This window comes from Rhineura floridana, chromosome 5 (assembly GCF_030035675.1).
Source record: "Rhineura floridana isolate rRhiFlo1 chromosome 5, rRhiFlo1.hap2, whole genome shotgun sequence".
Classification (NCBI taxonomy): domain Eukaryota; kingdom Metazoa; phylum Chordata; class Lepidosauria; order Squamata; family Rhineuridae; genus Rhineura; species Rhineura floridana.
In genome coordinates, this window is record NC_084484.1 from 5329339 (window position 1) to 5344792 (window position 15454).

The window sequence follows — 15454 nt, forward strand, 5'->3', positions numbered from 1 at the left end:
GGCTTGGGGAAAATAGCCTTGTGGTTTCAGAGCCTCTTGACATGCTACATTTCTCTTACATGGATATAATCTCTCTGTAGAAAAAATGTCTTTGTAATAACATCTGACTTAAGACTGGAGTGTCCTTTTTGTCCTATTCAGCACTGATCAGATAGCACCTGGGTACTTGAACCACACTTGACAGGACATGGAGCAAACTTTTGTGCAATGTTTGAAGCAGCTCCCAGAAGACTGGCTTCTGCTTGACTGACTGGATTGTCTTATGTGGAGTCCGGATGGAACTTTTCTTCTAATTATATCAGCTACTTCCCAGAAGAGTTGATTAACTTGGCTCAGTAAATCTCTTGCTTGGAGCATCTGTAATTTCCTCCCTAATTTTATCCTTTGGCCTCCAGGAAATTCTAGCTCAATTCAGACATCAATAATCAAGGAAGCTTTGAAGTGCATTTGTAAGGTGTGGTTTGTATTAACTATTATTTGGTGTAGTGTTTAAAATATAATTATGCCCATTGCTCCACCCAGCATAGGTTGCTGAACCATGAAGGTGGGAATTAATTTATGAAGCTAAGTGCTAAGAGGAAGGAAAATACAGCAGAAAAACAACTCTACACCATGGTTTGCCTAGTATATGTTTGGGAGTTCATACCAGGGTTAGGGTTCTAAACCATGGTTGACACCAGTTATTTTGTTTTGATGTCTGAATTAAGCCTCTGTCATGATACACTTTGCTCCCTTATATGCTCTGCCTGTGTTATGCAGTAAATTGCCTTATATAAGATTATCTGTTAGTATACCAAGCAAAGGAATTTCTGCCTCAAACAACGTAGATGGTTGAGCTGGGTCATCTTCAGGTGCCCCTGGAGAATGTTGTAATTCTGTAGAAGACAACACTTTCAAAAAATGTTCCCAGGAGAGGAACCAGTTCAATTTTTCCAGTGGAAGCAGCTGCAACTCAGAGGTGCCTTATTTGTTCTAGCTAAACTCTGGGTGTTATCTGTTAAATGTGATTCTATTATATTAACTACCAGAGTGTTTTCCTTCTCTTAGCATTAGCTGCTCAAGCTTATGCACTTAAGGAAGAGAATGACAGTCTCCGATGGCAGCTGGACGCATATCGAAATGAGGTTGAACTCCTAAAACAAGAGAAAGGGCAGCTATTTCGAACAGAAGAAAGTCTGACAAAAGACCAACAGCTACAGTTCTTGCAGCAAACATTACAAGGCATGCAGCAGGTACTACAGTCCAAATTGTAATGCTGTGCTCTGGATCTTGACCACTAAAAGTTAGACTTGTTGTTACAAAAAAAAAGAAGTCTCCACAACAAATATCATGGTGGGATACCATGAAGGGATACAAAGGCAAGAAGCTTGCTGACTGTTCCTGAGCTCATGGCTGCTAAGGAAGAGCCATAGCGTAGCAGGAGGGAAGATGCTTAGCATGTAGAAGGTCCTAGGTTACATCACTAGTATGTACACCTAGAGGATCTCAGACATCCAGACTGGCAACAGCCTTTGCTTGCCTATGTTGAAAGTGTTTGGTCTGCATAGACCAGGGGAAGCTGTGCTCAGGATTAAAAGATGAAGTTATATAAAGCACAAGTTAATTAGAAATTTGAACCCTTATGGGCTCTTGACATGTCTACAGTGTTAAAATAATCCTCCAAAATTGAAACATGGAGGGGAGAGCATGTGCAACTGAGAGCCGTCACTAGTTCGCTAATGAATGCTCCCTAACCACATGCAGCACACATGTATTCTTTTAGAGACATGCTCTGGAGGAGAACACATTATTTCTCCTGAAACACAAAGAGTGGAGATGCTGAGTGTGCTCATTGTCACATATCTAAGATTTAATAAATACCAGGGTATAAGCCTGGTTTGAAAATCCCAGTGTTTAGATAGCCATACATGCTCGGGGACAAATTTTACTAATAGCAGAGTCTCAAGCTTGCAGTGGGACCAAATGACACACTCACACTTACCCAAAGAAAATGAGATCTGTGTGGGGTAGCAGCACAAGGTCATGTCCCTGCATTATAGATCAGCAGTGCTTAGACTTGTTGCTGAGAGGGAATAGCGATGCCAGAATGCGGTAGGGAAATTAGCTGCATTTTCTTGTATTTCAGTCAGGATATGTTTCCCCCAGTGACAGGGAGTGCACATTCAAGAACTAAATTTAAAAATGAAGGGATAACACTTAATGAAATGTCAGGGCACAGCTCCTAAAAAGAAAAGAGACTTGCTGATATTTATCACATTTGCACACTCTCACCCATTTTTTCTTTTAAAAAACTACATGAATTCTGCCCCTGGTTTTATATAGCAAAAAGCAGTGGGACTCTAGAATAAGGGTGGGGAGAGAAGAATGTAAAATGGCTCAAGCATTGGGAAGTGTATTGCTAGTTGTTTGTGATATCACAAGTACTAACCAATAGATAAGAGTTATGTACTCACATTCTATGTGACACTTTCAAGGACAATGGATGGGCTAGCTGGGTGAGAATTGCACTTTACCAGAAATAAAATAATGGGAAAATATAGGGAAAAGGTGGTTTCCCTGCAACCAAGTTCTGGCTGGAGTAAAGACATTTTAATTCCTCTGTAAGCGCTGGGGAAAAGATGTTTGTATCTGCAGCAACAACTGAGTAAGTCCTGCACACGGAATGAACTAATGTGCAATTAACTAAACTTCTGGAAAAGCCCTCTGTCTGAGAAAGAAAGCTATCAGATGAAATGGGCCCATTTGCTCTTATTGAGAAAACAAGGTAAATACTACAATACTGATTAATTTGCAAGTTACTGTTACCATTTCCCCCCTTTTTCTTCTCAGGATTCCTTTTCATATTTATAGAATTGGGACATAAAACAAATTGAACCATAGCAACCCTCCAATTGATATCATCTGGAAATGAAAATCCATTCAACTTAAGCAAAGTTCAGGCATGGCACTTACACATTTTTGAGATAATTCTCATAAAGCTATGTTACAGTTTAATTTCACACCCAGTATGAGGTCTCTAACAAACTAATGGAAATAATGTCCTGTATCCATGGTAGCAAATGAGATATACTTTACCTGATCTTATGATGGAACTGAATTGTAAAACTATAAATTTTAGCTCCGAAAGAAGCTTCAAGAATTATCTGGTCCATTCCTTGACCTTAAAAACAGGTATTCCCTCCTCTTTGCATCTAAATTAGGAGCACTTGCATCTAAACCATCTCTGGCAGAGCTTATATCAAACTCCTGTTTGGCCTATTATCCTGCACATAATTAGAGAAAAGGTCTGTAACTAAGATAGTGCTCCTCTCCTAGACACACTGCCTGAGGGGTGCTTTCTTGGTCAGGTCTATTGATAAAGCACTTGATCTGACCTCAGTTATGTTTTGCCGTCATTGCAGAAACCAAATGGTGAAACAGGGCGTAAGGTTCCATTTTGTCGCAACCAGTTATGCAACATTTTATCCGTGCTCTGGTCACAGGAAATTCTTAACTACAGTTCTGAGGGCATGAGAGAATCCATATGTTCCTGACTCAAAGGAGAGAAAATATTTGCCCATTCTGACTTTATTGCTGTGTTAGCTATAGTTTCCAGAATCATATAACCTTTAAATGAAATTGGATTCCCTGGTGCATAATTGTCATGACTAATTGTTGCATTAGTTTCTATATAAAAGTAGGTCAACCAGAAGATGGGGTGGCATTGTCAGAGAAGTTGCCACTGAGAAAGTTGCCAGGTCTCTGATTTGACCTGAATTTCCATGGTTGGAGCCTCCTTCTTGTGGTCTCCTAGGACTGGAGCAAACTCTTAAGGCTATGTTCTGTTTGGCTTAAGATCATTTGCTGTTCACATTTTCCACCTTACCACAGCTACATACATCAGGACTCATTCCTGTGGCGGGAAGCCCAGCTAGGCTGTGACCTCTGACCCATCTGGTGCCATCTTCTATCCCCACCATGCACCAATGTGTTCTGTCTCTTCTCCACAACGGCCTATCCAGAGATCGCCTCTTCACTCCCAGGCTCCACACCCCCTCAAGTCTCAGGATCTGCACTTCAGAAGACCTGACAACCCTGGCTGCTGCTCAGGCAGGCAGGCTTCCTTCCCCCACTACCCAGCCAGTGACTTATGAGACAAAAGAAGTTTCCTGTTTTTTACAGCCACCTTGTTACAGGCAACTATGAATAAGGACTAGTTTGCATAATATGTTATTGCTCCATGTCAACAGTTATCGCTACCCCCCTGAATGGATTCACATGGACAAAAAGTTCATCTAGACCAGTATCCTGTTTTAAAAGGCAGGGTTGGCGACAGGTCTTTGTGGGTCACTGGGTATCTGAGTGTCAGGGAGCCCTCTTTCAACTCATTCCTTTAGTACTGGCCAGTTTTTCTTGTGTCCTATTTATATTTACCCCACCCCTTCCTCCAAGAAAGATTTATGACATAAAAATGGTTTGTCAATACAAGGTGCCAAAGAGCATTTAATTTCTCCCCCCCCAAGAGATTAACATGGGCCATACAAAGCCACCTTTTATCAGGGTTCCTGTGTTGGAAACCCTGCACTTAAGTAAAACTGCCCTCTTCTAATGAACACCAATCATGCATTGACTGGGAAGTGCACCTAAAGAAGCTTTTTGCTCTCATAAATATGCTTTCAGAATGTTGTCACTGAGGGGAAACCAACTGAGCACATAGAGCTAACATCTTAAGGTATTGAAAAAATACATACAAATAAAATATATATTGTTGCCCGCCACCCTAATCTCCGAGCAGTGTGAGACTTCCAGGGGTCCCTGTGCTTACCCAGGGTTCTGTTTCCTTGGAAAGAAGGTCAGAGGAGACTATGGTGCCTGATAGGTTATATGGTTTTTATTTGCACACATTCCGAAGACGGAAGGGTTCACAGCATTATGAGTCCATCAGATCTTGCTCCCCACTGCTGATAGCTTTGAGGGTCCAGAGAGGAAGCAAGCCTCTCCAGTTCCCAGCCTTTCCTCAGACTAGAACAAAAGCACAAGCCTCTCCTTGGCTCCAGGTTGGGGGGAGGAGGGCTCCTCACCTGAAAGAATTCCAATAGCTTCCTTTGGATATGCAGATTGAGCTTTCAGTATGTCCATTAACTCACAGACTAGTTTGACAAAGGAAATTAGGCTGACCAGTAGAGCAGGTTTCTTGCTTGTGTATCCCAACTTCGGATACTACAGGCTTGAAGGGGACACAACAAAATCATCTATCTCATCCCTCAATCCCATAACAATATCCTGAGTTGATAAAATACATACAAATGAGGATGATACTTAAGCCTGTTTTTTATTACTATCAATTGACTTTGCAAATCCTCAAGAGTTCACTGTTATGATAACTGTTAGAAATAACTGTCCTGCGGCCAGCTTATTGGAAGTGAGATCTCTGGTTCTAAATACAAAACTGAAAACTATTTCAGTTTTAGGAACAGGACATTGTTTTGATCATATATTGGGAAAAGTTCCTTCGGAAAGAAAAAACATTAAATATGTATGTGCAAAAAAGGAAAGAAAGAAAATAGCAGAAGGTTCCCATATCCCATAATCCCCATATTTTCACAGACAGCGTAATCCTTATAATCTATATTGTGATCACAATATTTGGGTAAATTCAAATCATCCAAGTATGACATTCAACACCTCTTCCTTTCCCCTCAGCCTCCTGCCTCCACAGTTCTCTTGCCCAACCACCTTCTTCTTGCCAACAACATGTAGCCCCTTCTGTGTGAGACCCCCATCTCTGTTTTTCTCCCAGTCTTCTCTCTCTTAGGCACCTTCTCCTCCATGTATTTTTCCTTGGGACCTTGCTTCCATTCTGCCATCTTCCTTCAGCCTTCCTGTCTCTCCCATAGCCCATATTCTCATAAAAATATATGATGTGCTGGATCAGACGGAGACCTCTCTAGTCTAGTGCTTTGTGCACCTGGTGCCCCAGGGAAGCTCACAAGCAAAGGTCTTCCACACACAAAGATTTTCTCCCCCTACTGACTTTCTACCTCTACTATCGTCCTCCTTCCCTGACACCACAACATGCTATATCCAGCCCCCTCAACCTGAATGAGTTTTTCACCAGCCAAATTGGCCTTTCATTTCCTGCACATGTGAGATTACATTGCTAATTAAACTGACCTAAAAAAATAGCTATCTGCAACCCTCAAGAGAACAGATTTGTAGAATGATGGGCCTTTTTTATAAATTTTTGGAACTAATGATAATATTCCTCCTACAACTCTGTCCCATTAATCTAAGCAATCAAAGTTAACTTTTCAATGGGGGAGAAATAAGAATATAAGGTTTTTATCTCCCTTCTTGTTTTGTACAATGTAGTAATAGTGGTAGTGCTAGAATTATGATGATGACGATGATGGAATGAAGGAGAAAACTGGCTGGGCTCTGTGAATCTATAACCTAAATGGATTGTGGGGGTTGTAATAGGATATGGAGTGTATTGCCTCCAGGTTTCTGACTTATGCCATGCCCTGGGGAAATAGTGCCAGTCAAACAGGGTAGTTTATTCACCTGAATAAGGATGGCAGGGGCTGGCTGAAAATCTGACTGCAAGCTTTTAGTTTAGTGGCTGGTTTTTGGTGGTTTGAGGGGGTGGGGATTGACTATACAGCCACAATTCGCTACTCCAAAAACTAGGAGCAGATCTTTTTTGGAGAAGTCACTCCAAAAAAACTCCAAATGAATCCCATTTTATCATGTTATTACAAAACCATTTCTCCCCTCTCATTAGATAATTGCACATGAGGAGACATTTGTAGCCTGAGTATTATTACAATTCTTAATTTCTATAGTCCAGAAAGACATTAAGATACTTGTGACAAAAATGGCGATAAAGCAGTATGAGTTGTACAGTGTTTCCAAAGTAAGTGTCATTGAAGCACAAAGGTTCTGGAAAGGGAAAATGTATTATAATGTTTTTAATAATGTTTTTTAATAATGTTTTAACCCCTTTTTAAGGTTGTTTTTTAAAATGTTTTTAATGCTGTTTTGTTTTAATGTATTTTAAGATCTGTTTTTATGATGTTTTAGTGCTTTGTTTGCCTCCCTGGGCTCCTGCTGGGAGGAAGGGCGGGATACAAATTAAATAAATAAATTATATTCTAACTTGCTGTGATATTTTGGTATAAGGAATACACATGGCAAGCCAGAGCTGGCAGGTAGAATTATGGCAGGAATGAGGCAGGGTAGCAAAGCAAATTAATGTGATAATGCTTATTGGATTTGTAAGCTAAAGTGGGCACTGAGATGAAACCAGGTGAGTGTAATCCATAGGGGTAGGATAAATTGAAATACCTCAGTGTGAGCCAAGTTGGCAATAAGTTATATGGAGAATGAAGCCACACTAAAGAACAGTTGTTCTCTTGACCATAGCCACTGACTACTTGTTTATCAAAGTGTTCAAGGTACTCACTTATTTAATATATGTTAATAATTTAATACAGTGATGCTTAAACTGGGGTCCAGGAACCACTGGTCGATGCAGTTCCAGGTCCTTAAAACTGTGATGAAAATAATGAAGGAAAATGCCGAAGAGCTCAAGATTTCTTAGGTATCGTAGTGGGCGTTGTAGAGAATAGAAGCCCACAGTACAACAAAATCTCAGAACCATATATTTTATATATATAAGCAGGAAGGTATCCTTGTGTCTCATTGAAGCTGATCTAAAAGGGAAAGTATAGAGTGGAGTGAAAAGTTTGTTCTTATTTAAAGTTAGGCATTTATCTACTTCTGCTGGAGCTTCTGAGGACCCTGCGGACAATTTGTTGAGTGGCTGCAACCTACAATCCCCCACCAGCTTTGGACTTCTCCTGTTGATGAAATATTGAGGACAGCAAGGACAGCTATTGTATGAGCAAGGCATGCAAGGGAGAGAGCAATTGGGGCATACTTGATCCAGTATACCCCAAAACCCCAGATTACTCCAATTCAGCTATGCCAAGATGTACAACCGGATTGTGTTTGTGCATTGTGTGCAGCAATTATCAGATGAATTTATACAAGTGTATACAGAGGAAAACGAAATATTGTGGCTGTGTGCTGCTAGCAACAATTCATACTGCTGCATTGCCCTTTGGAATTTCCATTTCCTTGGGAGCATTTCATGCTGTATTGATATTAGCATTCTTGGCCATGCTGACAATATTCATTGCAGAGGCCTGAGTAATTCAGATGGCTTCTATAATGCTTTCTATATTTAATGTTTCAGAAGCACTCAAGATTGGTTTTAAGATGGTCATTTTCTCTGGTGCACTTCTGAGATCTGAACAGTGAGGTGATGGTTGCAGGAAGAGAACGAGAACGGGAGCTATAGAATGGGTTTTTGTAAACAAACTAGACTGACTATCTCCAGACTGAGATAATTTTATAAATGCTATTTTCACCTTTATGATTTATGCTGTGTAAATAACAGCAGAGATTAGGGGGGTTCTATTTATCTTAAGAGACCATCACAAAAGCTTTAGTTCTCTCCTGCAGTGCTTGTTCAATTTACCCATCCTTTGGCAGCATTCAAGGTCTATACGTTACAGTTCCTGGCCTGGATTTTTTTTTTTTTTTACTTCTTTCCACCTTTCCCCTGCCCCCATCTCCACTTCATTTGAGCATTGGTGAGAACATAAATACTGCAAAACTGCCCGATCCCATGCACATTTACCAAGGACTAAGTTCCACTGAACTCAATGAGGCTTATTTCTCAGTGAACAGGCATACAATATGGGTGAGTCTTGTAATTTAATATTTGTATGCATTCTGACCAAATTCTTAAACATATGTTAAAATCAAGAACATTAAGATACTTCACATTTCCATAATTAGAGGCGATGGATTTTATTTTTGTTTTTCTATTTGTGTAGATTGTCAGCTCATTAATAGGTTTGCAGCTGAACTTTTAAACAGCTTATCAAATTTTGTTCCTTGTGTGTTGCCTGATGTCTAGAGAGCTCCTTTCTGGGATAGTGCTTGAGTATGGTGTAGTTTATTTATGTATTTATAAAAAATATATGAGTTCCATTTCTTCAATGAAGTACTCAATGTGACATTCAAAGCAATATAAAATGAGTAAAAATAGATTGGACTCCCACACACATGCACATACGGACACATTTACTTTTTTGAAACATCTAAAGCCATTCTCAGTTAATTTGCAGAGGAGCTGCACTTTGTTTTTGCCAAGTAGGTCATTCTTGTGGAAAGCGTCCTATGCAGACTTTGTTGTTGTTATGTGCCTTCAAATCAATCACAACCTATGGCGACCCTGTGAATCAGCGACCTCCAGTAGCATCTGTCATGAACCACCCTGTTCAGATCTTGTAAGTTCAGGTCTGTGGCTTCCTTTATGGAATCAATCCATCTCTTGTTTGGCCTTCCTCTTTTTCTACTCCCTGCTGTTTTCCCCAGCATTATTGTCTTTTCTAGTGAACCATGTCTTCTCATTATGTGTCCAAAGTATGATAACCTCAGTTTCATCATTTTAGCTTCTAATGGTAGTTCTGGTTTAATTTGTTCTAACACCCAATTATTTGTCTTTTTTGCAGTCCATGGTATACACAAAGTTCTCCTCCAACACCACATTTCAAATGAGTTGATTTTTCCCTTATCTGCTTTTTTCACTGTCCAACTTTCACATCCATACATAGAGATCGGGAATACCATGGTCTGAATGATCCTGACTTTAGTGTTCAGTGATACATCTTTGTATTTGAGGACCTTTTCTAGTTCTCTCACAGCTGCCCTCCCCAGTCCTAGCCTTCTGCTGATTTCTTGACTATTGTCTCCATTTTGGTTAATGACTATATTGATAATCCTTGACAAGTTCAGTGTCCTCGTTGTCAGCTTTAAAGTTACATAAATCTTCTGTTGTCATTACTTTAGTCTTTTTGACGTTCAGCAGTAGTCCTGCTTTTGTGCTTTCGTCTTTAACTTCCATCAGCATTCGTTTCAAATCATTAGTGGTTTCTGCTAGTAGTATGGTATCGTCTGCATATCTTAAATTATTGACATTTCTCCCTCCAATTTTCACACCTCCTTCATCTTGATCCAATCCTGCGTTCCGTATGATATGTTCTGCATATAGATTAAATAAATAGGGTGATAAAATACACCCCTGTCTCACACCCTTTCCAATGAGGAACCAATCGGTTTCTCCATACTCTGTCCTTATAATAGGCTCTTGTCCAGAGTATAGGTTGTGCATCAGGACAATCAAATGCTGTGGCACCCCCATTTCTATTAAAGTATTCCATAGTTTTTCATGATCAACACAATCAAAGGCACAGGGTGATTTCCTTCTTAAATTCCTTGGTCCATTCCATTATCCAATGTATGTTTGTGATATGATCTCTGGTGCCTCTTCCTTTTCTAAGTCCAGCTTGGACATCTGGCATTTCTTGCTCCATATATGGTAAGAGCCTTTGTTGTAGAATCTTGAACATTACTTGCATGGGATATTAAGGCAATTACTGCATTCCCTGGGATCTCCTTTCTTTGGAATTGGGATGTATATTGAACGCTTCCAGTCTGTGGGCCATTGTTTATTTTTCCATATTTGTTGACACATTTTTGTCAAAATGTGGACAGATTCAGTCTCAGTAGCTTGTAGCAACTATATTGGTGTGCCATCTGTTCCTGGTGATTTGTTTCTTCCAAGTATCGTAAGAGCAGCTTTCACCTCACATTCTAAAATTTCTGGTTCTTCATCATACGGTTCCTCTGCGAATGAATCTGTCATCCTTGCATCTCTTTTACAGAGTTCTTCACTGTATTGCTTCCATCTTCCTTTCATTTCATCTCGGTCAGTCAGTGTGTTCCCCTGTTGATTATTCAACATCCCTACCCTTGGTTTAAATTTCCCTTTCATTTCTCTAATCTTTTGGAATAGGGCTCTTGTTCCACCCCTTTTGTTGTCTTCTATTTCTATACAATAAGTATTGTAATAGTTCTCTTTTTCCCTACGTACTAGTTGCTATATTGTTGCATTTTGGGTTCTAAGCATGTTTCTATTTCCTTTTGCTTTTGCTTTTGTTCTTTCTTTAACCATTTTAAGAGTTTCTTCATTCATCCATTGAGGTCTTTCTTTTTAACTACAGGTATTGTCTTTTTGCATTCTTCTCTGATAATGTCTTTGACTTCACTCCATAGTTCTGGTTATCTGTCAACTAAGTTGAAAGCCTCAAGTCTGTACCTTATTTGTTCTTTATATTCATCTGGGATGTTATTTAAATTGTATTTTGGCATTATGATTGCTTTGTTGTTCTTCTTTAGCTTTATGACCAGTTCATGATCTGTACCGCAGTCTGCTCCTGGTCTTGTTTTTGCAGAAAGTATGGAACTTCTCCATCTTCTGTTACCAATTATGTAATCAATTTGATTCCTATATTGACCATTTGGTGATGTCCACGTGTACAGTAATCTTTTCAATTGCTCAAAAAATGTGTTTGCAAGAAACAAATTATTGGCTTCATAGAATTCGATGTCTTCCTGCTGCTTCGTTTCTATCTCCTAATCCCCATTTTCCTACAGTTTCTAGTTCTTCTGTGTTCCCTACTTTTGCATTCCAGTCCCCCATGATTATCAGCACATCTTGTTTTGGTGTGTGATCAATTTCATCCTGTACCTCTGCATAAAATCTCTCCAATTCCTCTTCTTCTATGTTTGCCGTTGGAGCATAGACTTGGATGATGGTTATGTTAATAGGTTTCCCATTAAATCTCATTGATACAGCTCACGCAGACCTTGCGTTATAGCTCCTAATTGCTTTTGCTACATCACTTCTCACTATTAAAGAAACCCCATTTCTTCTTAATTTCTCATTTCTTGTTTAAATATTTTGTAGTTGCCTGATTGAAAATGTCCCATTCCCGTCCATTTTAATTCACTCACGCCAAGTATTGTAATGTTGATACGTTCCATTTCTTGCTTGACAATTTCTAACTTTCCCTGGTTCATGCTCCTTCCATGTTCCTACTGTGTGCATCATACAACTCTGGAGTCTCCTTTCGCATCTGTGCGCATGAGCCTGTGGGCTTCCTTTTGGCTTTGACCCAGCTGCGTCATTAGTCACAGCACTACTTATACTTGTCCTGTGTCACATTAATAGCTGTGACATGAGGGAGTGTCAGCAAGTGTAACATTTCCCAGTCCTTTATGACAAACTGCACCTGGCCAAAATCCCTCCTACGCAATTGTTAAAGTTCCAGGAGCCTTGCCCACCTTTACACTAGGGGTCCTAGCTGTATGGGTTTTATTATAAATCAAATCAAATCTTTATTTACAGTCAACTGACCACAAATACAGAACATAATATTAGATGTTATGAAATAAGAGACTACATGATGACACAAACTACAACATGCTAGATTATAAAAACAGTGCCATTAGTTTGCCACTAACAATCATACGGGGTCTGGTCAAGATGGCCAAGTTCAGGAATTTTGCCACTTGCTGAGTAATTTCCTTATCTGACCCCTCAAGTAAAATAATCAGAAGGGACTCAGAGGAACAGCCTGGGAAAAACTGTGTAATAGGGTGTATTAGGTCTTTTCTGCCCCCTTTGTAATAACTACAATTGAACAAGACATGTGAAATAGACTCCACTTCATCATTATCACAGGGGCAACATCTGTTGTTGGTTGAAATTTTTTTGTATCTGCCATCCAGAAGTTTGGAAGGTAAAACATTAAATCGAGCCAGAGAGAATGCCCTCCTATACTTGGGAATAAATAACCAACTTAAATAGGGCATCCCATCTTTGCAAGGAAGACCTGGTAGACCCAATGACTGGGAGGAATAGGGACCCTGTACAGCTGCAAAGAGCTTTTGCATATCAATATCCACTAGCCTCTGTTTGATAATCACTTTAGCACTTTCAAGGTCCATAGAGAGCAAATCAGAAGGAGAGAGGCCTATTGAGGTAACCTTTTCCACCACTGCCTTTATCCAAGATGACCCAGAGGAGTCTATCATAACCTGAGATGTGAGGGAGCTGTGGGTGAGCACAAGACAGCAGCGAAGCCAGAAGTGGATAGCATAAATCCAAGCTGAGCATTTTAGGGAATTAAGGCCAGCCTCTAAGTTAAGAGTGGCTCCAGAGACACATCTGGGGACACCAAAAATGGATGTAAGAAAAAAAGTTGAGTTCCTTCAAGTGAACCCTTGAAGCATGGGAACCAAATTGGTGCCCCAAAAAGAATCAGAGGAACTATTTTGGCTTTAAAAATATGAATGGCTGCTGGCAGAAATTTTCCAGCCTTTGTGGGGAAAAAAGCAGATTGTTGCACCCATACTTTGCTCAGCTGTAGCCTTAGCAGTTTTTTTCTGAATTCTCCAGCATGCTGCTTCATGGAACCAAATACCCAGGTATTATAGAAGACAACCTGTTCAATTCTGTCGTTTCCCAAAGACCAAGAATACCTGACCTTTCTCTTAGAGAATACCAGTACTTTGGATTTAGCTTAATTAATTGTAAGAAGTTTTTTTTACAATACTCCACAAAGCCACTCTTAAGACCCAGCCGAGTTTGGGAAATTGAAACTGCATTGTCTGCATAAAGCAGAATAGATACCTTTGTATGCCCAATCTTGGGTGGATGGGATTGTATCATTCCCAATACAGAGGGAAGGTCAGCCAAAGAACACACCCTTGTCTAACACCACGTGAGGAGATAATCTCTTTAGAGAAGTGACCTCGATTGCTACAGCGTACCTGAGCAGACATGTTGTGACACAGTGTGTGGATCAAGAACAATAGCCTTTTCTCAATGGAGTGCTGTTATAGTTCGCTCCACAGGCAATAACGCGAGATGGAGTCAAAGGCAGATTGTAAGCCTATAAAGGCTGTGAAAAGTTTACCTCCTCTTGGTTTAGAGTGTTTGTGCACTAGATGGGCCAGCACCAAACAGTGATCAAGGGTAGAACATCCGGTTTTAAATCCTATCTGCTCTTCCTCCAAGATATTATTGTCATTGATCCACATTTTCAATTTAAGACCTAGAAAACTAGCATATACCTTCCCTACTATAGATAACAAACTGATAGGTCGATAATTGCTTGGATCATCTTTGTGGCCTTTCTTGTAGATAGGAACAATGGAAGCTTTCAGCCAGGCTGCAGGAATTATTAAAGTAAAAAAGGAGGCCAGCAATGGGGTCCACCAGCTGTTATTGCCTTTCAACAGCTCTGAGGGAATGCCATCTGGTCCAGGAACCTTGCCTGACTTTAGCTGGAGTAGTAATTCTTCAACAGTGTTAATATCAACAGGGGGCCATTCAAGAGTATTGGGGTGCAAATAGGGGGAAGAATTAGAATTAGATATGTTCGAGTTGTGAAAAATTGCACAAAAGTGATCTTCCCAAATATTTGCTGTCCTTTGTTGTCGCTTAAAGCTCCAGAGACAAGCTTCCAAAAAGATTTAGAGCTATGTGTGACAGGTGCTGCAATCAGCATTTGCCATGAGTCCCTAATTGCCTCACTTTTTTATGGTGTAAAAGCTTCTTATATTCTTTCCATAACATGAAGTACGAGTGCAGAAGTTGATGTTCATTATTTGTGCGGTAGGAGCAATAAGCAGAGTGAATTCTTCTTCTAAAGTTAGCACACTCCCTGTCAAACCACTTATGTGTTCTATCTGTCAAATGCTTTATAGTACCAGCTGAATTTTGGAGGGAGAGATATTCTGCATCACCTCCTCAAAAGCTGATATACCCTTCTTCGGTGAATTGTCCACTGTTATTTGTTGTAGAGCATTTATTGTAAGAGGAGACTGATCAAAACTATGGAAGGCCTGCCCTGTTTTGTTAGAGCATTTGATCTTTTTAGATCTGACCATGGTAGTTGGACTGGGAGGTAAGTGATGTGGTATGTTCAACTTTAGCATGCCCGGTATAACAAGGGATAGTTCCAGTGGCAAATGATCACTGTCAGAGTGGTCTGCTACTCTAAAGTTATAGCCCAAAGTTTTCAGATCCTTATGGATGAGAATATAGTCAGCCACACTCGAACCCCTAGAGGAAACGTAAGTAAACTCTCCCCAATCATCGTCAGCACTGGAGCCATATACACAGATCAGGTTTTGAGACAAATTGAAGCAAGCCTACCCCCACTGGGTTTACAAAGGTATCTTTTGAATGATGTAAACTGTCCTTAAGTTGATCCTTGCCTACAGAGGGATGGACATATGGGGTGGAAACATCCACCAAATAGGTTCCAGTCCTTGCGTTATTATAAGCTGCTAACCTCCATAGGATGCTAGAGTCTTGTTTGCAGGAAATAGCTTTGTTTTGCAACATTACCAGTAGATGTGCAGCATCCTTACCAATAGATGTACAAATGTCAAATAAATTGTCCTTTGTCAAGAGAGAAATACCTCTCTTCACAACCAAGGGTTGTTGGTTTTCAAAAGTAAACAAACTCTGCTTTGGTAGCACCAA

The 15454-nt window shown here is 40.1% G+C and overlaps 1 protein-coding gene across 11 annotated transcripts in view; it reads left to right on the plus strand.

The window, feature by feature from the left end:
- The window catches only part of ENOX1 (ecto-NOX disulfide-thiol exchanger 1), a 611398-nt gene that overhangs the window by 542145 nt on the left and 53799 nt on the right, over positions 1–15454 (plus strand). For all 11 annotated transcript variants that reach the window (XM_061629891.1, XM_061629898.1, XM_061629899.1 and 8 more), the window contains one exon: positions 1048–1232. In XM_061629891.1, coding sequence (XP_061485875.1) covers positions 1048–1232 — 185 coding nt within the window. The remainder of the gene's footprint in view (positions 1–1047; positions 1233–15454) is intronic.